The sequence below is a fragment of the Bombus bifarius genome, unplaced genomic scaffold, assembly GCF_011952205.1.
Source record: "Bombus bifarius isolate JDL3187 unplaced genomic scaffold, Bbif_JDL3187 scf7180000008263, whole genome shotgun sequence".
Lineage (NCBI taxonomy): Eukaryota > Metazoa > Arthropoda > Insecta > Hymenoptera > Apidae > Bombus > Bombus bifarius.
In genome coordinates this window covers 1,287-26,461 of record NW_022884549.1, presented here as the reverse complement: position 1 = coordinate 26,461, position 25,175 = coordinate 1,287, and the positions used below count along the sequence as shown (strand labels likewise).

At 55.2% G+C, this 25,175-nt stretch overlaps 2 protein-coding genes across 4 annotated transcripts in view; both read right to left on the bottom strand.

Moving 5' to 3' along the window:
• LOC117211875 (steroid receptor seven-up, isoforms B/C) overlaps positions 1–11,813 on the bottom strand; it is a 51,797-nt gene extending 39,984 nt beyond the window's left edge. Inside the window, exons 1-2 of one of the 3 annotated variants that reach the window (XM_033456156.1) lie at positions 11,114–11,801; positions 808–957 (exon numbers count right to left, since the gene is read on the bottom strand). In XM_033456156.1, coding sequence (XP_033312047.1) covers positions 808–957; positions 11,114–11,510 — 547 coding nt within the window. In that variant the 5' untranslated portion in view covers positions 11,511–11,801. Of the gene's footprint in view, positions 1–807; positions 958–10,246; positions 10,374–11,113 lie in introns of those variants that run through there. The other 2 variants (XM_033456159.1, XM_033456158.1) reach the window with 2 other exon arrangements.
• Positions 11,814–13,904: 2,091 nt separating this feature from the next.
• Positions 13,905–14,396, bottom strand: LOC117211905 (cell wall integrity and stress response component 1-like; the record flags this gene model as incomplete). Its single annotated transcript, XM_033456220.1, has 1 exon — positions 13,905–14,396. A coding segment is annotated over one exon (492 nt), but the record flags the coding sequence as incomplete, so codon positions are not given.
• Positions 14,397–25,175: the final 10,779 nt, after the last annotated feature.

Genomic DNA, 25,175 nt, shown 5'->3' with positions numbered 1-25,175 from the left:
CCGTTGGGGTCGCGAGGGACGGTGGAATTGCCGCGGGCGGAAAGAGGAAGACGCTGGAACTCGGGACGGAAATAAGTACACCTGGTCCGTCCGTCCGTCCGTCCGCGTCGGTGACCAGCTCGTGCGTGCTCCAGCAAGGTCAGATGTTATCGCCACGTAAACGAACAAGTTGGAGAGAAGAAAAAAAGAAGAATCTCGGAAAGGGAAAGGCGTGGGAATCTTTCCGGGGTTTTCGTGATCGCGGCTGCGATCGGGCGAATCGTGCGATCCCGATCTACGCGTTTCTCTTTAATTCGCCGGATCGGACGGAAGGTGCGGAAGAGCGAGAGAGAAAAGAAAGGAGAGAAGAGGTGGAAAACGTGGAGTCGCGTCGACGAAACCGTCCGGTGCCGGCGTGCACTCGAGAGAAAGGGAGAGGGGAGGACGAAGAGATCGGTATCGACGCGCTGCCCGAAAGCAGAAGGTGAGGAACTCGAGCGCGACCGAATCGAGAACGCGTCCGGATATAAATACGCGCACTTGTCCCGCGTTAAAACGACGAGAGTTCCAAGGATGCTCGAGCGCTCGCACCCGCTGCCGCTCGTTCGATGCCTCGAGAATCCCCAGCAAATAAATAGAAACGTTTCCGCCTCGTTGAACTTTGATCTTACGGACGGACGGCGATGCGCAGCGGTGCGCGCGATTCGCAGCCGTTGCTCTATTTTAACGCGCGCGTCGCTTCGCTTCGACGGAATTCCCTCGATCGCTTCCAAAGGGAGCGAGCGACTCGATCGGACCGAGATGCGATCGAAATCATTCGGTACGTACCTTCCCGGCGCATGCCCATCTTCAGGCACTTTTTCAATCGACAATGCTGGCACTGATTCCTATGGTGTTGGTCGATGGGACAGTTCCTATTTCCTCGACACGAGTAATTTAGGTTTCTCCTGACGCTTCTCTTGAAGAAGCTTTTGCATCCTAAAAAGAGGCAAAGTTACAAATTAAAATCTCTCTTTTCTTTTCTTTTCTTTTTCCTTCGTTCGTTTCCTCTCGTCGTACTCGCGACTACAGCTCGTTCGCGTTCCATCTACGCGGCCGATGACGCGCAACCGGAACGAGAAAGCGAGACAACGCCGACCACGGTAACGCCGACAGGGACACCGAAAATTACGGCCGAATATCGGCCGATCTCTGTCGGAGAAGCAACGTCGAAGCCGTTGATCGAATCACCCTTTTAACCTGTTTAGCGTACGCGCGACTACGGCCCTGTCCATCCGTCACGCGGCGGCACCTCTGCCCGTTGCTGCTCGTTAAATCGAACCGCGCTTGCCCGTGTCATCGGCCCTTCCGCGCAAAGTCATCGCAATTTCTCGGCAAATAGGTCTTTTACCTTTCCATCGAATTTCCTTCCTCTTTCGCGCTTTCTATCGCGTACCGAAAGCTATCGAAGCGTAGCTTTCGATCCTCGATGCACGCGTGCCATAGGAATCGCAGCGAATTTGAGCGAATAGCGCGAACAGAGGAAATGGACGCGACGCAACGAAACGGCCAGTCGGGCAAACGAACGAGCGGACGGACGCACCGCGAGTACTTGGAAGCAATCAAGAGGCAATTCATATCGTGACAACAAAGCGTTCTCTGTGTGAAAACGGCCGACCGCGCGATAAAGAGGCTACCCTTGCCGTTGCCGAGGATTCTCATCGGCGATCGCGACCTCGCGCTCCATCGCTTATCTACCTTGAATCTTCGATTTACTCCCGTCATGAAAAATCTGTTTCGCGACTATCGCAAGAAGACGAACGTTCTTCCTTTGCTCCGAGGTAAATCGGCTTTCACCGTGATCCGTTACGCGCACGCTCGAAACGAATCTCCGGGATCGACGTCTTCTTCGGCAGCGATTTTTCCGTACGCGCTGCTCGTTACAGCACCAACGAAAAGCAACGAAAATGGACGTCGCGCGATAGCAGCTACTTTGATTCTTCCTCGCCGGAGGAAAGGAGGTTGCCGCGATCGAGGCAACGCGTATCAACGAGGAAATTAATTAGCGAGGCATTCGCGCCTACTCGCAGAACCGGTTCCGCAATTTCGTCTAGCTTTAAAAAGTTCGTGGCTCGACGACGAGACGCTGCGATACTTTAAGGGGCAAGATCGCGGTTAACGCTCTCGTGTCACTGGGTCAAGGCGTTTTGCCGATCCGGCAAAATTCTTTCTACGGCCGGATCCCGCCGATTTCCCTTTGAAAAACGAAAACAAGGAAGAAAAACCTAACCGAGTAACTCGCGAGGTTCGTTCCGCCGGAGCGCAAGTACCGATCGTTTTGGTTTGTCAACGAAACGCGGTGACGACAGCTCGCGGCTACGTTTCAAAATTCGTCGATTTATCGAGCGATCGACTCGGCCCGCCTCTATCCCTCTGGTCTCCGTCTAAACGTAACGAGCACGGTATTGCGACGAACGCGTCGTCGCGTTCTTATCGGAGAGAGATGCCTATTGAAAAAAAAAAAAAAAAAGAAAACAGCTGCTGCTACGAAAAAAACAACGATTAGATTATTCGTTTGGCGGATAAACGTTGGACGTGTTTGTTACAGCTTTATCGAGAAACAGGATTTTCCATACGCTGATCGAGGAGGAGAACGACGACAACGACGATTTGCCGCCGTGTCTCGCGGAATCTGGCCATTTCGCTCGAGTCGAACGAAAGAAGGTGGTTTTCGACGTTAGGACGCGCGATCGCGATCGTGCGAATCGCCGATGCCGATACCGCCGTCGCGGCTGCTACTCTCGTCTTTGTCGTAGCCGTAATCGTTGTCGTCGACGACGTTGCGAAAGAGACTGTGGGGTCGCCGTAACTACAAATTGCATCGTTACACGCAAATTACGCGATTACGGTACGCGAGTCAACCACCGAGAGACATGGCACATGCGCACCGTGGTAGCGCGTGTGAGAGAAACGGGTTCGACGAAAGGGTGAAACTGAGCAGCTCTCGGAAAGGGAGGCCAACAAAGAGGGCAGGGGAGGAGATAGAGACGCGGAGGAAGAAAAAGAGGATGACAGAGGATGAAACAACCACTGTTTATACTTTCAGATTGTAGCTCGCCGCGGCCCTTGAGAGCTCAAATTGCTCGCGTCATTGAATTTTCATTGCTCCGACTCGTTTGCTGCCATTTCATTCCGTGTACCGGCTTCGGACGACGTTCCTTCGTACGATGCCTGGTGGAAAGTATCCTCGCGAACGGTCTTTAAGATCGCCGGTCTATCATCGATCGTTCGCGCGACTAACCGCTCGATTGCGAGCCGCGCAAAAATGGCGTACCTGCGTCCGGAAAGCGAGGGCCTCGCTGACGGCTGTTCGAAACGAATCGAGATTAGATGGAAACAGGAAGAAAACCAAAGAAGCGGAGAGCAGAGGAGAGGAGAGGGGAGAAGAGAAGGACGCAGAAGACGCATAAAGGCGGTATTAAAGCAAAGGAAGCGGATAGAGTGGAACGAAGAGAGTGACGGCAAGCGGCGCGGCTTGGCCGGACGATTCGGTCAGTAACGTTTCGAGTCGGCCGCGTAAAATTAACGACATTGTTATAATTAATTAGTCGTCGGACGGAGCGTTGTTCGGCGAGCAGAGTGGTGCGTAGATAGCGCGAGCTTCGTTAGCGAGATAATTGGTCACAGAGGATGCGTTCGGGATGCGTCGCGGTTCGTAATTCTACGCTCGATGCATGCGCTCTGCTCTGCTCCGCTTCGGTCCGCGCTGCGCGCGTACACGCGCATTCCAGCGCCGTGCACTCGCGTTACGCCAAATTCCAACTTTCGATGATCGTCGTAGCGCGTCTACCGTTCGGCACCAGCGAAAGAAAACGAAAAGCGGCGACGAGTTTCCTCGATCGGTCCACACCGTCGCGTCTGCCAGGTGGGACGAGATCGCACTCGCGTTCGTCGTCGTTGTTTCGGGAAACAATACGGTCGAGAAGTAAACGCGACTTGCAGGGAAATGAGATTAATAAAGATTAGCAAAGTCGGAATAATATAATATGATCTCGTTAGAGCGATTAGCCCGCGGAACGGGCTGCAGAATGTCTGGCTTCTTCCTGCACGCGGTGGGCTATGCCAAGCATAAGACCGTAAGTCTGTAAGTAACCGTAAGACTCGAAGGGAGAACCAGAGACCCCCAACATGAAGCCCCTTGCGGGTGTACACCTCAGACCGCGAAACCGGAATTAAATTTCCTTTCCGTCTTTCATCCGCGCTGTGCGGCGGGCTTTCCCTCCGAAATTCCCCCCCCCCCTCCCACCTCCTCTTCCCAACGTTCTTCGAGCTCTTCGCGAACCGCGAAAAACGAGACGATCGTTTGCCAAGCGATCGCTTCTTAATCCGGAAACCGGCGACGGAAATGCTTCGCCAATTTCGTCGACTTTTCCATTAACGTTAGTCTACTACTACCGAGTCGCGTATCGAGTAGAAGAGTTTCGATCAAGTAAAATCGTTAATACCGGATTTTTTAACGAATCGCGAATATCGCGAAACGCTCGAAAAAGCCGGCGTGTCGCTCGACCGAACACGTCGAAAGATCCAAGTTGTTTCACCGAAATCTTTGACGTTACAGCTTCTGTACGTATTAATCGTTCGTAGCAAAGAACGTAAAAAAGATGTAGCCTTTCGGTCTTTCAGCAGGACAAACGCCGAAAGAACGAACGTTGGTGCGTCACGTCCCGCGCGAAAAGCGCGATGATCTCTTTCCTTTTGCCGATCAAATAATTTTACTTTTTGCATACGAAGTTTACTTCGCGAAACGTTAAAAAGATATCATTCGGGTATTTTTTAAGTTTCCTTAACGACGCTAATGCGCCGTGTCAGCCGGTCGGAGGGATCAACGGCTCGGTTTTATATCGATTCAACTTATTCTTACGTTACAGTAACGAAACATTTACGCGTAAATTACAACAAGCGACGATAGTCTTATTCCCCTTCAGAACGATTATCGGACGGGTTCCCTCGGCTTTCTCGTCGTAATCATTCTCGACCTTAAACCGGTCATCCTCGTCGTTATCGACATCGTCATTTGGAACTTTCATCGTTGTCGGAAATACGACCACGTTCGTGAAAATCGCATTCCTGTCGTTCATTCTCATTCCGCCAGCCACCTACGTTCGAAAGAATTCGAATGGCCAAGCTCCGTTTCTGTCACGATCGCTGTAACGTTACGGAACAATCGGAATTACGTATACGCCACTGCTACTCTGTATTTCCCACCAATTACAAATTGTTTAACTTTTCCCTCCATGTAAGTATCCTATTCCACCGTTATTTGTTACAATTTCTTTAACTCGCGTGGCGTGCAAACGAACGGCATTTCGCGAATATTAATCGGCTGAAACTGTACACGCCCGCAATAAGTTGTACTTCGTTACTGCGACGCAAGAATAAGTTGAACGAATCCAAGTGCAAGGCGTTAATCCCGCACGGCCGACACGGGACGTTAGGATCGTTAAAAAACTCGAAAGATACCTAACCGAAAATCTGTTAACATTGCACGAAGTAAACTTCGTACACGAGCCGTATTTAGTTGGAAACAGTCGGATCGTTTGGCGAGGAGAAGGAAAGAGATCACCGCGCACTTCCCAGTGGCTCGTAACGCGACGACGTTCGCTGCTTCGGGTGGCCGGCAGATTGCATTTGTCCCGTTGCAAAACCACGAAAAGACTATGTTTTGCTCGCGTCCTGTGCTACGATCGATTAATATAAGAAGCGTCAACGTTAACGATTTCAGACAAACTACTCGACCTTTCTCGCGCGTTTCTTCAACCGGCGGACGCATTTTCATCCCGCGATATCCATATCTCGTTAAGAGAATTTCAACGTTAATGATCTTAGTCTCATCGTTTGCCAATTACATATATTTTACAAAACACCGCTTTACGAAGTTAATGAAACGAGTCAATGAAATCTGTCGCTAGCTCCCGCACTGCTCCTACCGCGACAACGGGAACGCGGCACGCTCCTAGTAGTAGTAGATAGTCTCAACTCGGAGTTTCCAACGAGTTAACATGGACTCGCTGAAACCGAGCACCGACCCAACGATGCGAGATCCGATTTTTTCGTCGATCGCTCGTTTCTCCCTCTTCCTGTTAAACCTAATCCCTCGCTGCTCTCGTCGAGCCTGTAACGCGACCCGTTTCAACGTTGCGTCCAATTCGCGACAAACGCTGGTTTACTCGCGTGTCGCGAGCAATTACCGCGATCCAGATAACAAGCGTCTTTCGGGAAACGCTCGGTCCGAGGAATCGCGACTTCGTTGAGTGGAAATTACGACGTCGATCGCAAGACGAACGGGCTTTCGCGAAGTTCGGTGGCGTGAAACAGGCGACGCGTTTACGTTCTCTTTGCGATCTCGAATGATTCAAAAGCGAAACGATTCGCTGGAATCGCTCGGTTACGTAAAGGAAATGACTCGATCGAAACGAGCTCGAACTTCGGCCAACAAAAATCAACGTTATCATCGTGACGCGTGAAAAGCACGCGTTATATTCCGGCGTTTGTGTTTCACGGTCTGCAGTGACGCGGCGATTAGCGCCGTCATCGACGGGAAGTCAAAAAACCAAGGACGTTTAGAACGTTGTCGAGCGTGCGCTACCAAATTTATACGGCAGGAACGAAGATTGGTCCGCGTTCGAGTCGTTCGCTTCTCATTATCTCGACGATTACCACGACACGGACGAATTGATTTACCTGTTTTCGACCGCGCTTTCCTGCCTCTTTCGCCGGACTCGTCGAATTCGTCGGTTTTTCTGGATCGCCGTTGTCGTTACCGTTAGATATCTCGCGTTACCTATTGCTTAACTAGTGTATCTCCGTATAGGAAATCTCGCGTCGTTGTCCATTTCCTGCGATCTTCGGCGCGTAAAACCCGTATCCTCTTCATTTTTGTTCGAGCTAACGTAACGCGGTAATATCGGCGTTGACCGGGACGAAACTGACGTTTCCAGGGTAGAGGACGTTAAACGGTATCGTAATCGTCGTTCGCTACAGATGGAAACGCGCCTCGCCGACGCGTCTCGAATCGGCGCGATCGCGTCGCGTCGTTCTCGATTGCTCGACGAGAATCGTTCGTCGTCTCTCGTCCGATCGACCGACCGATCCAACTTTGTCCGATACCACGTGCTTCTCTTCCGTTCGCGCGACCGATCAGCCCGTCTCGAGTCCTCGGTCGACGACAGGTCGCGATTCGTCGAGTCGAACAAACCGAAAGGTCCATCGATCGCGGTCGATTTTAGGAAGGATAGAGTTTTAACCCGGGTATATCGGATTCTTGATCTCTAGCGGAGCACCGATATATAGACAAGTTTAACGGGCGTTGGTCGGTTAGCGAAATCCGAGATGTAACGGACGCGACGGACAAGGGTGGAACGCGAGCGTCGTAGATCGTGCGATCGCGGAAGAAAGAGCGGAAAGGGTGCGACGATCGCAGAGTTAGCCTCAGAGGTCGAACCGCGAACGACTATTGCGCAATAACCAAAGACGAAGAACCTTGTTCGAGACGCGGTACCGCGAATGGGAGGTTCCCGAGCCGCTGTAATCGGCAGATTAATGTCCGTTCCTCCGACTTAATCTCGGGAAATCCAGAGGACGGATTCGTCCGAGGCAGCGAAACGTACGAACCGTTCGAACATCGTCCGTTGTCGAAATCGTCACGGAACACCACGGTCCATCGATTTACGCGTATCCGAACAAAGGGGAAACGTTCTGGCAGTGTTGGGCAGCGAGTGACCGTGCGGCACGACGATCGTTCTCGAAACCGTAGGAACGGCGAACAGCGGAGGAGAGACGACGATCCGCCGTCGATCTTTCGATCGTTTCGATCGATCGCGTTCAGAGACAGACGCGACAAATTGACGATAATTCGCGACCGTTTGACATCGGTTGACATCGAAATCAATTCGTCGTAATAAAGCGATCGCCGACAATCACCGCGATTACGCCAATGAACGTCTAATGCGGAAGGCATTGCGTCGTGGCGTATCTCGGTCCATCGATGTTTCTATGAATCTCAATAAACAGCGCGATAGTCGATGGCCGGGGCTAATCGCGCGGCCGTTAAATCGTCGCGCGATCGTCCCTCGATGCGTCGATATCTCGTTAATCGGCGGAATGGAATCGAGAGGAGACGAACGATCGACGAAAACTCGAGAAAAACGAGCTTCGAGCGTTCGTCGCGCTAACGGAACTCGCGATTAAACGTCGAAACACGTCGCGCTACGCTGCGTAAGGTTCGAAGGCAATCCCGTTCTACCAAAGATTTACGAAAGCTAGAAGCATGTAAAGTGAAAGCAGCGGCGGATCGCTAACGGTGCTCGTTGATATTACGATTGCTGCGCGATTTACGATTGCCGCTCGTAACGGTGCGGATACACTCGGCAGCGTTCGCGCGAATCGAGCGCGAATCGAGCGCGACCTTGCGACCGTCCAAGTCCCGGGCAGGATCGTTCGAGTCGTCCGAGTTGTGATCGAGCGAAACGATCGGCGGACGCTGTAATTAAACAGCGTGCGGTTGGCTCGTTACCGAAGAAGTACCGGATGCGAGTTACGAGTTTGAGAGGCCCGCGTCAAGGCCGCGGCTGTTGGCGATCGCGAGGATGAAGGAGGACCGTTTGCGGACGAATCGAGAGCGAGCACTTAGCTTGCACCGTACGGTCCGATCGACTTTGTAACAGTTTGGGAACAAAGGAGGACGCAGGGGTCGAAGCATCGCGAGACGGCGTGGAAATCGCGAAAGGTTGGCCGCGAGATCGACGCCACGGGGAAAATCAGAGGGTGGTAGTGGGTAATTAAGATTACCGCGAATAGAAATTATCGCCGGATTAAGCGCGTTATCGCGCCCCCGCTAACAGCGGCCGGCACCGACCGAGTGCCTAACAATGGTAAATATCGTTAGCGCGACTGTAATTGGAACACCAGGCAGAGGGAGAGGACTGGCCGCTGTAACTCGACCGTTCAATTAACAGACGGACTCTTAACCCGCTCGAATCCTACGTTTCCACGCGTCGAATCTTCGCGCAGCTCGAGCCGGCACAAATTGTTGGAAATTAACGAGCGCGGACAGCCAAAGGGCAGGAGAAAGGGGATAGCTACCAGATGCGCGACAGCTAATCCCCCGAGCATTATTTTTAGTAGCGTTTTAAACGCTAAACGCGTCGTCGGGCCCTCCTTTCGCGGCAACCGAGCGACCAACACCGATCGCGCATGCCGAGCCAATTAACGGACCAGTCTTCGAGTCCGATTCGACCGTCGACGTGTGCGCGCCCTGCTTCCATCTCGTCTAGGCGCGATCGCCGGGGGATCGTAGCGCGCGCGCGCGCGCTCCTGTTAACGTCAACGTGCACGGCATTACGATATCCCGGAAGGCGAGAGCTCGTTCGACTCTTTAACCTCGCAATCGGTAGCCGATACGATGTTCGATAGTCGTGCCGAGGATCGGACGAACGTCCGTAACGCTTTGACGCTTTACACCTGTCGCCGATAACTTTCCAACGATCCGATCGTTCGCAGAGGCACGACGTCGACGAAGAAGGCGAGCTGTCGCCGTGCCACCGGCAGCGGAGCGACGTCGCGTGACCGCGCTTTTCGTACTCGTCGCACGCGAAACACGCGACCTTCGGCGTTGCCAGCGATCGGCTTCGGTCGTTGTCTCTTTGCGTCGATCCGTCGTATCGATCGTTGGACGATCGTCGTCGTCGATGGGGCTGGTTCGATACGAGGAAACGATCTGGTGGAAGATTATTTCCAAACTGGTTCTCGGCCGTTCTCGGAACGATATTTTCCAAGAGACAGGCACCGCGTCACCGTAAAGAGACTCGTAAACGCGTCATCGTGACTAATTTTTTCCTCGGTTTACGATGTAAATAAGTTAAACTCGAACAGCTACGACGTTTCGTTGGCGGCGAACGAACGAGATGCGGCACGACGTGGCGGTAGTGCTCGCGTTCCTAGAATACGAAAGCGCAAACTTACGTCCGTAGGAGCGAGAGAGACGCGAACGAATCGAGGGACGCGAATTTTAACGAGAGTTTGGTAGTCGCGTCGACGCGATCTCGCGTATCTCTGCTCGGTTCGTTCGTTTCCGCGTCCACGTTTACGTGTATTCGCGCGTAGGCCTTTCTCAGGCTCTGCGAACTTTGGCGCGATCCGTCGATCCTAAAACCCAACGAGGCGTGATAGTTTCGGTAACTGGTAAAAGGGATACCTACGCTCGCACCCTGATCATCCTGAGCCCTCGTACCTCGCAACCAGGTGTCACGCACTTGTTCCCCGAGTGCGTTGAGAAAACAGAGACGTCCATCTTCGCCAAATTTTCGACTCGTAGGAACGCGTTAAATCACTCGCACGAGTAGAAATTACCCCGATAGAGGTAATAGACAGAAATAGGGGCGAACGAGGGAAATGCGACGCGATCCGACGAGACGAGACGAGACGAGATGGTCGGTCGGAGCTAAGCCCGTGGGGAGAAAGCGTAACTTCTGATTTCCGAGACAGTGCCATACATTTCGATTAACCCTCGTCCATCCGTTCCGTCGAATCGAACGCGATATTTATCTTCGACGGACCTTTTTACAGGCGAAAGACCGACGCGCGCGATCGAAATCCGACGGTCGTCCGAATCAATCCGGATCGCGCGACGAACGTCGTAATGGAAGAGCGCGAAACGCTGATTCGGGAAACCATGCCGCAACCGATCGTCGAATTACCGAGAAACAACGAAACGAACCTTCTGCCTATGCCTCTGTTTCGTCTCTCCCGTCGCAAGCTCTCGTTCCTTCTTCTCTCTCTCCCCCCCCCCCATCCCTCTCTGTCTCCTTCTCGTACTCCCTTGCGAGCCGAGGTCGGTTCCTCCTGCCGCGTTTCCTCGGCCCTATTACATCGTTATTAGGCTCGTAACATGCGCGTAAGCGTGTCCAGTGTCCAGGGAACACCCTACCGAGTTATTAATGGCGAGTCTTTGTTTTTTCGTAGTCGGTGGCTCGGGACACGGAACGGGCTGCGGGCCGCGCTCCACGACGCGAGCCAACCATCCGCACGAACGCGATGGAAAAAGCCGAACGAAAGGTGAAGGACGAGAGACGGTGGCGGGCGTGGCGCGACGACTTACCTTCGCAGGTGAACTGGCCGTAGTGTTTGCCGCTGCTCTTGTCCCCGCAGACGACGCACTCGATGTTGGGCGATTTGTCGGTTTGCGAGCTGCCGGATTGCGAGCTGTTGGCTTGGCTTCCGGGGGTGGTGCTGGGCGGCAGGGGGTCCCTGGGCGTGAGAACCGCTCCGGCGGGCACGAGGCAGGTAATGTCCTCCGGCGTGGCGGAGGGCGTCAGGTGAGTCGGGGGCATCGGGGGCGGTGGAGCGATTTGTATGGGGCCTGGGCCCGCGGCGGACGCGGCGGCGGCTGCGGCACCGGCCGCGGCGGCGGCAGCGGCGGCGGCTGCACCGGTCGCGGCCAAGCTGGCCCCGGGGTCCCGCGAGGGCCACGAGGGCGGCGCGGCTACCAACGCCATAGAGGCGGTGGTGCCGCGCGCCGGGAACCCCACCTCCAACGTGGTGGTGAACTCGGGGTGGTGGTGTCCAGCTGACACCCGGCCAGGGAACAACGTCGCTGTCGCGGCCGGGTAAACCACCCCGGCAGTCGCCAGGGCGTCAGCGCCTCCTGTCCCGCCTCGAACCACCCTGCCGGTTTCCTCTTCTTGGCCGCGACCACCGCCGACCACCCCTCGTCGCCGCCGTTTCCTACTAGCTCTCCTCGCAGCTGCTGGTGCTGCTGCTGCTGCTGCTGCTGCTGCTGCTGCTGCTGCCGATGCTGCTGCCGATGCTGCTGCCGATGCTGCTGCTGTCTCTTCCTCTTCCTCTTCTTCTTCTTCTTCTTCTTCCTCTTCTACTTATTCTCCGCCTTCGCTCCCTTCTCGTTACGTCCCTTCTTCCGCTCTGCTTTCCTCCACCGATTTTCCTCGAACGAGAGTTTGCCGAATGCGCGGGCACCACCTCGACCACGTATCACGGTCCAACAAACAACTCACGACAACGCACTTTTGCTCACTCACACACGCGCACTGGTCAGAGTTCGCTCGAGAAGGTCGGGAATCTGAATCCCGAGCGTGACATCCTCGCTGGTTCACCGTCGCGACTGCGGCGCGATCGTCGTTGATTCCGACGCGGCGACGGAACGGCACGGCGACGAACCGTGCGATGCGCGTCGATCGAACGATCACTACCGTCGCGTTGGCCCGATCGACCGCGATTCGATTTCGCAGGATCTCGCGTCACCGAGTCGCGATCCACAGCCCGGGCGATCGGCGAGATCTCGTGGCGATCCTGCGGCGGACGCTGGCGGCACTTGTCACTGTTTCTGGCGACGTTCGCGGCAGCAACGGTATTCCGGAAGAAGAGAGAAAAACACGCAACTTGGACACCACCGAGCACCGACTCGTTCCGGGTGAGCGGGTCGCGCTTCTCAACGGCGCAGGGTCGAGTCGCGGAGACGAGGATCGGGGATCGGGATCGAGATCGAGATCGCGATCGCGCGCACGCGGTAGATCAGCCGCGTATCCTCGCGTCGTTGTATCCGCGGTATCGTGGTATATCGACGCTGGGTGGATGCGCGGTGGCACGAGCCACCGAGTCACAGGGCGGAGAGGGTGTGTGCTCCACGCACGCCACAGGGTGGGTGCTGGATGCCCGGTGGAGGTGGAGGAAACACGCGGAGAGAACGGAGGCAGAGAGGCCAAAGGATCGCGGTATCGAGCACCGCGGTAGGACGAAGATCGCGAACCGCGCGAACCAGGGTGGGAGGATGAGGCGAAAAAGGAGGAGGTGGCGGTGGCGGTTGCGACGGAGGGCAGCCACGAGGTAACGCGGAACCGCGAGAGTACCACCGCGGAGGTAGAGAGGAACGGAGAACGAGCGTGCTGGCGTGTAAAGGCGTGCGACGGAGAGAGAAGAAGAGGATAGAACGAGAAGGAGGTAAAGAGAGAAAGAGGAGAAGGAACGCGCTCGCGCGCGCGCAACCCAGTCGATAAGCTGCGCGTGTGCCTGTAGGTCGACGAGTGCGCTCGTGCCGGCACAAGCAGGAGGAGGAGAAGAGAGGTGATACTCGACTACCGCCTCGATACGACTATTCTTGGGGCCGACCAGAGACCGACTGCCGACTAAGACGACCCCTGACACCGACCTGCCCCCCACCAGCGCGAACTCTCTCGCGGGTTTCTCGCGGGTTTCGCCGGTTGCCATGACTACCGAAGGTGGGGTCGAGTCCCGGGCGCGCCCCGATGCGCCTCTCATTGGCTGCGGACTTGCCCTACCCTCGCGCCCTCCGACCGCTCTCCTTCCCTCTTCACCCTGCCGGCGCGTCCTTCCGCGTACGCTCGCCACCGAAGAGGCTACGCAACCTCCTCTTCTTCCTCTCCGCCTCGCTCTCTCGCTCCCTCTCTCTCTCTCTCTCTCTCTCGTCGCTGCTTCCTCGAGGCTCCAACATACCGCGCGCGCGAGCGCCTTCCTTCCTTCTTCTTCCCTTTCACCGACCAGCTCGCTGTCTCGCTCTCTCCTCGCGACCTCGTTCTCGCTTTCTCCCTCGTCCGGCCAACCTCTGCTTCTCCTTCTTCCCTCTAACCGCGCTGTTCGCCGGTCATCGCGCGGTCCCGCGACTCTTTTCTCCGTCAGCCGGTACACCACCGTCGAATCTGCACGCCGATCTCTTCGTACGCGTCGCTGCGAGTCGAGCGTCTTCTCCCTCTCTCGTCCACGCGATCCTGATCGATGCCACAGATCCGTTCTAACCGAAATCCAATCTCGGTCTCGGTTTGCGTATCCATTGGACGATTTCGATCGATTCGAGCGACGTTCTTCTTGTCTCGTCTCGCGATCCCTGGCAACTCGGACTTTGGCGAAAGTCGAAGCTTCTATTTCGTTTCCGAGCGATTTCGATTTCGAGGTTGACCAGAACCAAGTGGAAGTCGGTAAGCGGGGAAACGCGCCAACGTCCTAGGACAAACGGTGCCATCGAGCGTCGCGGTGGCGTATAACGCCGAGGCGATAAGCGAGCCGTTGATCGTCTCTCGCCAATTTCCTTCGGTTTCCTTGGATACTTGTTTTACGGACGAGCATGTCGGATAGAACGCGCGGTACGAGCCGGCAAACGACGACGACGAAGACGACGACGACAACGACGACGACGACGACGACGACGACGACGACGACGACGACGAGGACGACAGCGAGGGATGAGAGGTCACGGGACAAGAGGGCGGCGACCAATGGGGACGAGGAGTCAAGTGGGGCGCGAAAAATGGGCCGGCCCGCTTCAATCCACCCCCGAGGCTAGAGGTGAGGGTAAGGGTGACGGCAGAGTAGGGTAGACCGACAGCCTCGAAGACGACCGGGCCTTCGACGCAGGGTCAGTCGGGTCGCGGACCTGCACCTTTGCGTTTTCGCGTCTCTGTCTCCTCGTGTTTCCGCCCTTGCCGTTCTTCCGCTTTTTGCCCTCTGCTCCTCCCTGCCTGCCCTTTCGCCTTCTTCCTTTCGCGCATCGTTGCTTTCGGCCTGACACACCTCGGTCACGACTCCTTCTTTCAATCCTTTTCGAACAAAAGTTCGTACGCCGGTTCCGTCCGATACCTTACGTACTTGCCTATCTACGATATTCCCGGATCGATTTAGCGATGCACCTTCGGCCGGGCCCATCGAACGAATAAAACTCGCCTTCGTCGTAGATAAACGACGTGGCATTTTTGCAGGCGCTGATTTCGAAGGAGATTCGTCCTCGTCGTTCTTCGGGCCCGGCGAATTTACTTCGTTGCATCTAAATTCTACGACGTCCTCCAATTTACCGCTTCTTTCGGTCTCCGAATCGAGAAGAAACCGAAGAGATAGGGAGAAATCGCGCGGATAGGTCGCCGACTGTCCTTCTTCTGCGAGGAACGCGAGCGTTTTCTGGTACCTGTCGCGCAAACCGTTCGATTACGCGCGTACATTTCCACGACAATCGCCGATTGAAATTCGAGGAAAGAAATTCGAATCCAGGTGTGCGTACGAGTTAGCCTAATGGTCGCGATTCGCGAGTCGGCGAGTCTGTATCGCGTGTATCGCGAGAAGGATTCGAGGGTGGTAAATCTGTGGTCGCACGGAGTCGGGTTGCGGGAGGGGGGGGGAGAGACGCAGGAGCGAACAGCTAGTAACGGGGAACGAGAGTCGCGCGAACAGAGAACAGAGAACAGAGAACAGAGAACGGGGAACGAGAACGTGAACGGGAACGGGGGGACGGGGTTGGATGGCTGGGTACTGGGAATAGGGGGCAGTGGAGGAGCGCGAGGGGGCGGGGGTTGGCGCCGCGTACAAGTGCATATCGGTGAAGGGGTGGCCGAACAATGCGCTCGTTCAATGCGCTCTAGATATGATTACCGGAAACCATCCCATAATTACTTTTTGTACGTCGAAAACGTACCGAGCCCCCTCGTTTCGTTTCTTCCCCCCCTTTTCCCTTCGCCCCTGCTTCTCTCCACCGTTAAAACCACCAGTCTCCTCTCTCCGTTGTTCCTTCTGTTGCCCCCTGTCGGCTCGTCTCCCCTCCTCGCGTCGCTGTCCTTAAAACAGTCGGAACGCGCGCGCGGCCTTCTCCGCGTTTCAACCTGACACGCGCGATGCTTTTAAAGTGCCAGCCAACGTTAACGCCGCCGCTCTTCGGATGATTTATCGAAATCGTTGCGTTCAACGCGACGCCGACCGACCACCGCGGCCTCCCTGCCACCCGAATCTCGCCGGCAAATTCTCGCGAACGCCAAACCTTCTTCGAAAGTTGCGATCCAAACGCCGGGCGAAATGCCGCTCCAAACGTTCGTCTCGAATCGTAGATAACGATTCGGGCGAAGGTAGTCGCTTTCGACGAGGCGAATCTACTCGCGAGTCTTCGTGTACGTTTTGGGGGATTCCAAGGTAACGGTGCGACCGCCCGGTTTTCGTCGTTTCGTCGCGAGCTCCGTGTTTCGCGGTAAACGACGAACAAGCCGGTGGTAGAAACGGTGGAGGAGGTCGCAGCTCGCGAAACTAGCGATTGGCCGTGGTTGCCGCTAGCCGAGCTACGGGTCTCGGTCGCGACGGGGGCGAACTAGCGGCAGTTTGAAAATCGGATTAAAAAACACGGGAGCGAGGGCTCGGGTACGATTACGAGGTAACGGGAATGGGAAGGCGAGAACGCGACAAAGGGGAGAATCCCTGTTCGCTCGGAGCGGTGGTTATGGTCGCGGTCGCGCCGCTCGAGCCGGCTGCATTATGAGTGTGTTCATATTTCCTGCGTTGCCTCCTTCCTTCCCTTATCTGTCTTCCCTACCCTCCCCGAGCCCTTTTGTTCGCACTCTTTCGACTGTTAATGCCGCGAAATTAACTCCGGCAGGAGCGAGTTTAAGAACCGCTACAAGGTATATACGCGCTCCCGTTTCCGTCCAAAGAGCGCCCGAAGGCGATCTTCATTGTCCCGTCGGCGTATTATTTTAACATTATCTGTTAGTCGACTGCCGCTTAATTAATTTATTTATGAGCCGACGCGAACGAACCAGCCAGCCAAGGAACTCGGCACAACGAGCGGCGGAGCAATTCGTCCGGGAGAAACGAAGAATGCCGAGAGGGGAGGGTGGTCGAGGGTGTGCAACTGGCAGAGAAAACCGGAGAAAGAATAGAATCGTCCCGCTAGGAGATTCGTCTCCAGAGGTTCAACGATTCAACCCCTTGGTGGTCGAGTCGAGTCGAGTCGCGCGGAGTCGAGTCGAGTCGAGTCGAGTCGAGTCGAGTCGACTCGGGTTGCTCGCGAGCTGCTTCTTCCTCGACCAAAGGACAGGGCTCTAATAACGCTTCCTCCTTTATTGCCTCTTCGCTTTATCGTCGTCGTCGTCGTCGTTGTCGTCGTCGTCGTCGTCGTCGTCGTCGTCGTCGTGGTTGTCGTCGTTGTCGTCGTTGTCCTCGTTGTCGGAGAAGGAGGGGGGAAACACCTCGCAAAGGGTGACACAGACCGAGAGGGTACGTTTTCTCATAGCGCGATCGCGATTACGCGTAATACGCGAAGCAACGTAAAAGACGGGTTAAAGTCGGACGAAAGGAACGCATGAAACGAGAAAGACGAGCGTTTCGGGGAACGTGTACTGACGTACTTTTGGAAACGCGTCGTCTCGCTCGCACCGGCCGCACCGTGAGACGATCGGACGGTCGGACGAAGGATATCGGAAGCCGAGGTAGAGCCAGGATGGCGAGAGTCTTTGGAAAAGCGCGGAGATTATCGTGGAAAATCGGCCGATCGTTTCTATCGGAGATCGAGCGATATATCAAGCGATTCCCCCGAAGGGAGAAACCCCTCCGGAAAGGGAGTGAAGCATTTGCATAGGGGAAAGAGCGAAGCATCGCTTTGCAACTCGACCGGACACGCTGGTCAGTTGGCTGGTTCGGGATCACCTGTCCCACGATTATCCGGGGTCAAGATTGAGAGAGGGACTATCCCGGGAACGGCCCCCTGGCACCGATGTCTTCCGGACGTTCGAGTTTACGATAAATTAATGGTTTTTCGAGGGTCGACCTTCTTCGTAGCCGGTCTCACGCGAAAATTCAAATCGCCAACTGTCCTTTAATTATTTATGGTCGATCTCTCTTTTGTCGATCGCTCTCTGTTCGCACACGTTGTTCGTCGATCGTCGAGTAAACTCGTTGCCGAGCCTGTAACCGATAACGAAGGAGTCGACGGGCGAGAAAGAGAACTCGCGCGACACGGTGAAAATCGAAAGCGAACGCGAACCGACGATCCTTCGAACGGACGGCGTGCAACGTCGAGTCGAGAGGACGACGAAATTCGTGGACCGTTGGATCGTTTGCAACGTATCGTCGCAGAGAATGTCTGAAATCGGCCGGCGACGATCATCCATTAAACACGCTGCAGCCTATTCTATTTTACCCGTAACCGTCGAACCTAGTCCGAGACGAACAATGTCCGTAGGATCGTTAACGATTCAAAGTCGGGCTACGAGTTTCGTAATCCCGTCGGAAGAAGGAGGAAGCGATACGCTGAACGCAACGCAGGTGGGACGCTAATGGTCTCGTGTCAAACATCGACTGACCGTTTAAAGGCTCGCCAAACTTTTCTGTCGTTTCATTAATCTCCCGTGAAATTTTCTCGTGTGTAAACAGCTTTATTGACAGCTTGCTCGATTTTCGGATCGTGCGAGCTCACCGAGTCGCAAAATTTCACGGAAAACCCGCTTTCGCGTATCGATCGACGACCGTGTCAGTCGCAGATGCCGTCTGCTCGCCTACTCTCCCTTATTCCTTCCGATCTCCTCTTTACGCGGGTTTCATCGTCGAATCTTCTTTCTTTCCCGATCCGAGACCTTTCTCGACGCGTATTTTTGCGAAAGAAAGGGCGCTCGAGGCGAGAGAAGCGGCGCTCTTCGCCTTCGCGAGTAGACCTGGCAAATTGAGAAATGCCGATTTCGCTAGTCGATCGTACGTTTCACCGAGTCGCTTGTTTTTTTCCAGCAGACCGATAGCGACGGTCGAAACTCGATTCTTTTGAAAGAAGCCGACTAGCGGGGAGAACGCGTTCCATCCCGCAATGGCATCGAACTATACAAAAGGAAACGAGCACCGTTTTCCCCTCGATCGCGCGCGCACACGCGCGTCAACCGCGTTACCCGCCTGACATATGGCCGATACCGATTGTTGGCGTTTTTACTCTCTCCACCGACGACATCGTTGTCGTGAATTCGTCTCTATGACGACCGTATTAACGCCCCGTGATTCGTATCCGTTTTCGATCCGTGCTTTCTAGCCAGCGCAACGCGATGGGAATTGCCACGAAGCGGACCGCGGCTGCGAACGGAATAAGAATTCGAGATACGTAATTCGACGTCGCGGAGGATTCGTCGAACGGTGAGGCTACAAGGATATACAGGAAACGGTGGCCGGTGGAACGAGGTCGTCGTCGAGCAACAGCGAAGCAACGTCGGGTACGGCGAAATAGAAGACGCTTGGAAGGCGCGCGTTATAAAGCGCCGCTACGACGAATTAATTGCGCGGAAAGGAAATACCCGACACTAATGACATACGATGCGCTGGAGAATGAAAACGTATCCCGGAGGAAGGGTGATCGAAAGCACCTACGCGCAGCAACGGCAAAGAAAGGTACTACGAGGGTGGCGGGAGTCCCCTGGGGGACCTATTGTCCGGAATACCCTGATTAAAAACCCATTCCCTGGTTACGCGCTTTAGAAACTCGCTCGAACCTAAAATTTGAGTGTACCGCGCGATATCGTGTGTATACCGCGGTGCGATTCGTTTACGGACGATCGACCATCTATATATGTATATATAGATATATATAGATATATATGTTCTTCTTTTCCTCGTCTTACACGCTTTTTCGACTTCGTTGCGGAATATTTCTATTTCTGCTTATACGCGAGATGAGAGATAGAGGGGACGACGTGGAAAAGACGACGCGAAAGAATGGAAAAGCGAAAGTTGAATTCGGTCGGACGACCGAGAAAGAGTTCGGCGGACGGTTGAAAGGCGCGGCGTTAAAAGCCACTCGACGTGGTAATTAGCAACGGCAGCGATAACAGGGCCGCGCGTTACCCTTTGTCCGTGTTCGCTCCCCAAACGGGAGTCACGGCTCGAACCCGAAGACGGACTACAAACCGTACCTGTACTCGAACACCGCTGTTTTTCTGGTCCATGAATCTTCTAACCGAGCACGGTTCGTTCGTCGAGGCGAGTCCCTCGCGTGGAAAACGGTAAGCGGATACGGTTGTTTGTCATCTACCTGTTCACCTGTGCGTTTTCTCGAGCACGCGAGTCGACGTCGACACCGAAAGGGGACGCGACACCGGTGTCTAAAAAGAAGGCGACTATTACCGCGACCCGACGCACCACCGCGTGTCGCGAATAACGATCGAACGAGTGTAGCCGGAAAATTCGATCGGAAAGGTGGAACGTTGAACGGTGGACGACGGTGTTTGGCGCTCGTGTGTTCGTCCGTTATTTGGCTGATACGTTTGGCCGCGTTGCGTTGATCAGAGAGTCGTTCGGGGGAGGTTCGCGGAGGCGGGCGAACCCATCGAATCGAGAGTCTGCGGATAGAATGTACACCGGTGCATCGAGAGTCAGACTCGATAATCATCGGAGAGACTGACGGTCAGCAGTTCGGGGGCCTATTCACGCGGCGTTACGCGGCCTTTCACGGATATCAGGTTGCCCATTAGCGACTAGAGAGGCTGTCCAGTAATTACGGCTTAATTAATCCTCCGAGGCTCGTCTCCGACTCGACTGATTAACGTGCGCCACGCTCAAAGGAAGAGCCGGCAATACGATGACCTTCCACGCCGAAAATCCGCTACCGTGACCCGTGCTCGCTTCTACGTTTCTACGTTTCTACGCTTCTGCGATCCGCTCGTTCTCGTCGCCGCTCCTGCACCCGCCGCGTCTCGTTCTCGTCCACCTTCATCTACCGATCAATTTCTCCGCTCTTCGCTCTTGCTTGCTCCGTGCCGCCGATCACGGCAACCAAGAAGATACTCGTTCGCGAGGCTTCGACGCGACGCGACCATCTTTTACGCCGCTACCGGTTAATTCTCGTGTTTCGAAGCACGGATCGGACAGACTCGGAATTTACGGTGGCGCGCGCGCTCAACCCGGCAATGCCGAAGGGAAGAAAAGCGGATCGGTCGAAGAGGAGGTAGGGGAGCGGCGGGCAACGGTGTAGAATAAAGGATGCCCCGGTGGTTCGACCGACCGCGAGAATACCGGCACGGCGACGATACGGAGAGCCGAGAACGACCGAGAAAAGATCCTGAAAGGTAATTACTCTGTGCTAGATGCAAACAATAGGTATCGTACCCTTTGCTTCGTGTGAGAAACAAAAACCGCCCCGTTAGCTGGTACGTGGCGTGGCGTGGCGTCGGGCCTCGCCGGGCCAGCCTGTTTCGTATACCTGTTCACGGTAACGGATGAAAAGCGAGGGTCACTGGAAACAGCGAGATCGTACCTTCAACGTCTTACCCAATGAATTACATAAGCATTAATCAACGGCGTTCCCCGAGGGTTCGTCGAAATCGGCCATAACCGTGACAGCTAGCTCGGCAGGAAAAGCTGTCTCGTCGAAAATCACCGTACCGTAGCTTCGTTACGATCGTTCGACGAACCAGGCATTCGGAATTTAGCCGGCAATCGCGACTTCTGTCTCGGGAAACGCGCGCAACGAGCGTCGTTAAATATTCACGGACCATCGGCGGCTTCCCATCCGACCAAGATTTTGTCCCGGCGATGAATGGGGACGGTGAAAACGGCTGCATACTAACCACCCACACGTTAATCGTCAATCCTGTTAGCGACACCGACAGGACGCCCTACCGCGGTAAAGGATCATCCCTTAATCTGTTCATTCGCATCCCTGCGGTTCTCTCGCGGTGCAACCGCGCGGAGAGAGGCGACGCGCTACGAACCAACGATTTCGAAACTCGCACCCCGTGCCAAAACTCCCCCACCTGCTGTCCTCACCTCGTCCCTTCCTCTTCTTCCGCGTCTCCTTCTTCGCTTCCTTCCGTGTCTCCTGCCTACGCTCTGTCTCCGGCCTTCCTACGTTTCCAATCTCCTTACCATCCTCCTTCCATCCTATTATATTTTCGTACCACGTGACGTTCTTCCTTGCGTGAAAGCGCGTAACTCGACGTGTCCCGTCGTATCGTGTCGTATCGTATCGTATCCTGTCGTATCATGTCGATCGTCCAACGTCGCGGTGGCGTTCGTTTCTCCCATCGTCCTGGTTCGTCGTTGGCTGGTTTGTCCTGTCACGTTCGACGCTGGAGCAAGGATCGACCTTCGACCCAGCGTGATGCCACCGATCCGACGAAAATGAAAGGCGGCAGGCGATGCCTTAATAGACGCGTTTTACAACACGGGCCGACTCCGAAAGCCGCACGAGCCGGCACGTCGCGTCGGCCACGCGAGATGGGACGAGGAACACGTAGTTGAAAAGAAACGGACAGGTAACGACGGAAAGGCAGGTAGATCTCCGTTCTTACCGCCTGTTACCGTCTCTCGATTCTTCTCTGCTACTTTCCGTTCTCGCGCCACGACTAACGCCCTGCGCACAATGGATAAATGAGATTTTTTGCGAGCGATTGAGATCCGAGTGCGGTGGGTAGGGTGGCGAGGTAGACGGAGAAGCAAGCTCCGGAGTGCCGAGGGAGTAGGGGAGGAAACGAACGGGCATCGTTGTCTCCCCCGGGAAGGACAGAGAGTGTACCGATGATAGGGTGCATCCCCCGAGAGACCAAGGGCTCGAAGAAAGGGTTGACAGAGGAGGCTTTTAATACTTACGGTATCGTTCTTCTATTGTCGATAAAACGCATCGACGGGATTACCATAAATACGACGTGGCGCGTATCGTGCAGCGAAATTGTCTCGAGCATCGTCGCGGCGTCGTTCGAGACGCCGAAAAACGCGTCCGTTTTTCTCTTCCTCGTCGGCGACGAGCGTTCGTCTTCGAACGCTCGCTCGATCGCGTTCCCGCGTTAACTTCGTCGACTTTGGCCACCTCTAACGTCTTCGACGACGCGACGAGCAACGGCGAGGGACGAGTCTCGCGCGCCACGAAATACGCTTTGAAATTTTACCGTTATAAATGCGAGAGTCGCTCGGTCGGTGGTTTCGCGTTAGCAAATTGGCGAGCAGCTGACACCGTCCCACGAAACGAGCGCGAGCGGACAAGAAGCGACGAAACCGGTGCAAGGTTTCGACTCTGGAACGCGCGAGACTAGCGGACACGCCTAATTAGGGGTAGCCAAGCTCTTGCGTCACAGCGGGGTAATTAATTGAACGTGGATTAATACCGGTGGATTAATCTACATGCTGCCGCTCCCCTTTGCCATTTTCCCGTTGAAGCGAGGCGCGGCGCCTCGCTCGTTCGTCCCAGAAATGTCCTCGATCTCGCGACGATCCGCGCGACCAACGCGTCTGTTCGTCGCTGGAGTCGCGATCTCCGGAGATCCCTCTCGAACGTACACGCTCGTCGTAGATGGAAATTCTTTCTTTGCGAGTCTCCGAAGAGAGTGTGCAGCGTGCGCGCTCGTCTGGAGGCAAGTGCCGTTGCCGTAACAAGGGCCACGAACGCGATCCTTGACACCGCTACGTCGCGTCGGTGCTATCGATGATGCCTAGCAACGCGGAAGCCATTAACCATATGGCATATACACCGTGCCACGCTACATCGCGACCTGCACTCCTGTCTGTCCGTTCTCCTCCGTCCATCCGACATCGCTGCAGCGGGCTCGCGCGATCCTGCCAGCAACGCTATGCCACGCCGCTCCTCCGTCCGACCGATCGGCTATCCTCCTTTCGATTCCATCCGATGCGACACGATGCGATGCACGCTGTGCTCGCCGTGGTATTAGAGGAAGCAGAATCGCAGCATCCATCGCGTAATTTTGGCGCAACGAAGCCAACAGCGCGACAGCTATCGCGAAACATTGCGTTTCGATATCGTTCGCAAAAATGCCGCGAATCTTTGTACTCGCAACGTATCATTCGACGATATCGCGTCGTGTTTTACTCGATAATTCGAAGAACCGGCAGGCCATCGGATACATCGTCGTCGTCGTCGTTCGCGTACCTGTCGGCTCCGAATCAACGTCGCACGCGCGATGCTCTCGTCGGAGAGATTCGACACCTGCCGAACGACGACGATGGTAGACGCGGAAACCGGCGAAACTGCAAAGAATAAAAGGGCGACTAAGAACGTACCTAGCCGGAAAGATACGAAGCCGTAGCGATCGTTTCCTCCGGCGTATAAATATGCAACGCGTCGCCCATGGGTCAGCTCGGATTCCTCGACGATGCGATGAGAGCGTTCGCGATCGGTCGGGCGCGCACATCCATATCGGCTCGACGTATGCGTACACGCGTGCATACGTTAATCCTCCACAATAGGATCCTCCACAATGGCCTTTGTCCGCCGTGCTCACGGAAAGAAATGAAAAACGAGGCCCTCCTTCTCTCCCCTCCCTCCCCCGTTCCTCTCTTTTCCCCTCTTTTCTCCTCTTTTCCCCTCTTTCCTCCTCGATTCTCCGACGCTTACCATTTTTCTCGCTTTATCCACTCCGCTTCTCCCTTTTCTTCCGACTTCTCCGCTTACGTTAGTTTCTTCCAGCATCCCTCTCGGCTCCGCGTGCAACCGCGTCGCGTATCGCGCGACTACGATCGCTCGTCGAGAGTCCGATACCGGTAAACGTATCGCGCGTAATTTCGTCGAGTCTCTGTACGCTACGATCGGACGACGCGTTGTGAAGATGACGGGGAGATCGAAGATTTCGAAGGTTAGAATCGACGACAGAACCGAGTTCGTCGACCCACCGTTTTTCGTCGCGTCGAGGAGCGCGGTTCCGAGTAACAAAGTCGTTACGGATCGTTGAGGCATCGAGTGGAAAATTGAACGGGACCGTGGTAGGACTCGACTCCGGCCTCGAGCGCGACAAAAACCAGCGTGGATCTCGTTTAGGTTCTGCAGTGTCACGCAACGAGACGCGCAGAGAAAAAAAAAAAAAACGAATTTCCTCGTAGTTGCGAAGCGAAGGATGTCCGAGGGTCCTCCGGGCGATTTCACTGCCACGCGACTCGTCCGATCGCGAGCCGATCGATCGTCGACCGCTGTACAATTAGACGGTTTTCAGGCGCGATGCTGTGCGCCGGAAACTCACCGCCGAGTCGTGGTTCGGCAAGTCGACGAGGGCTGAACGGCCGCGCGAAGAATCGGTCGACGTCGTTCGCGAGGCAACGGTCGTACAGCTCGACGATCGTATTAGCCGTTAACGGTGCCTAATTCGGTGCAAAGCCGCTAATCCGGCAGAATTAATCCAGCTCGGTCGGTTGCTTTCCATCAATGTGTCGTCGTTCACGAAGCGCCGGGAGTACGGTGGGACAGGGCCAGCTTCGGCCCTTGATTCTCCACGGCCCCTGATTCTCGACCAACCCCTCTAACCTCCCTCCACCTCGACACCGATCCTGTTTCGCTTCGTCCCGACTCCTGACTCGGTCTTCGTCTCCGTCCCCGACCCCGTCATCCCCTTCGCCGCCGCCGTCGTGCCGTCTTCGTCTACGTTTCGTTCGCTCGCACGCTTGTCCCTTCGCCTCGTCCTCTCTTCGTT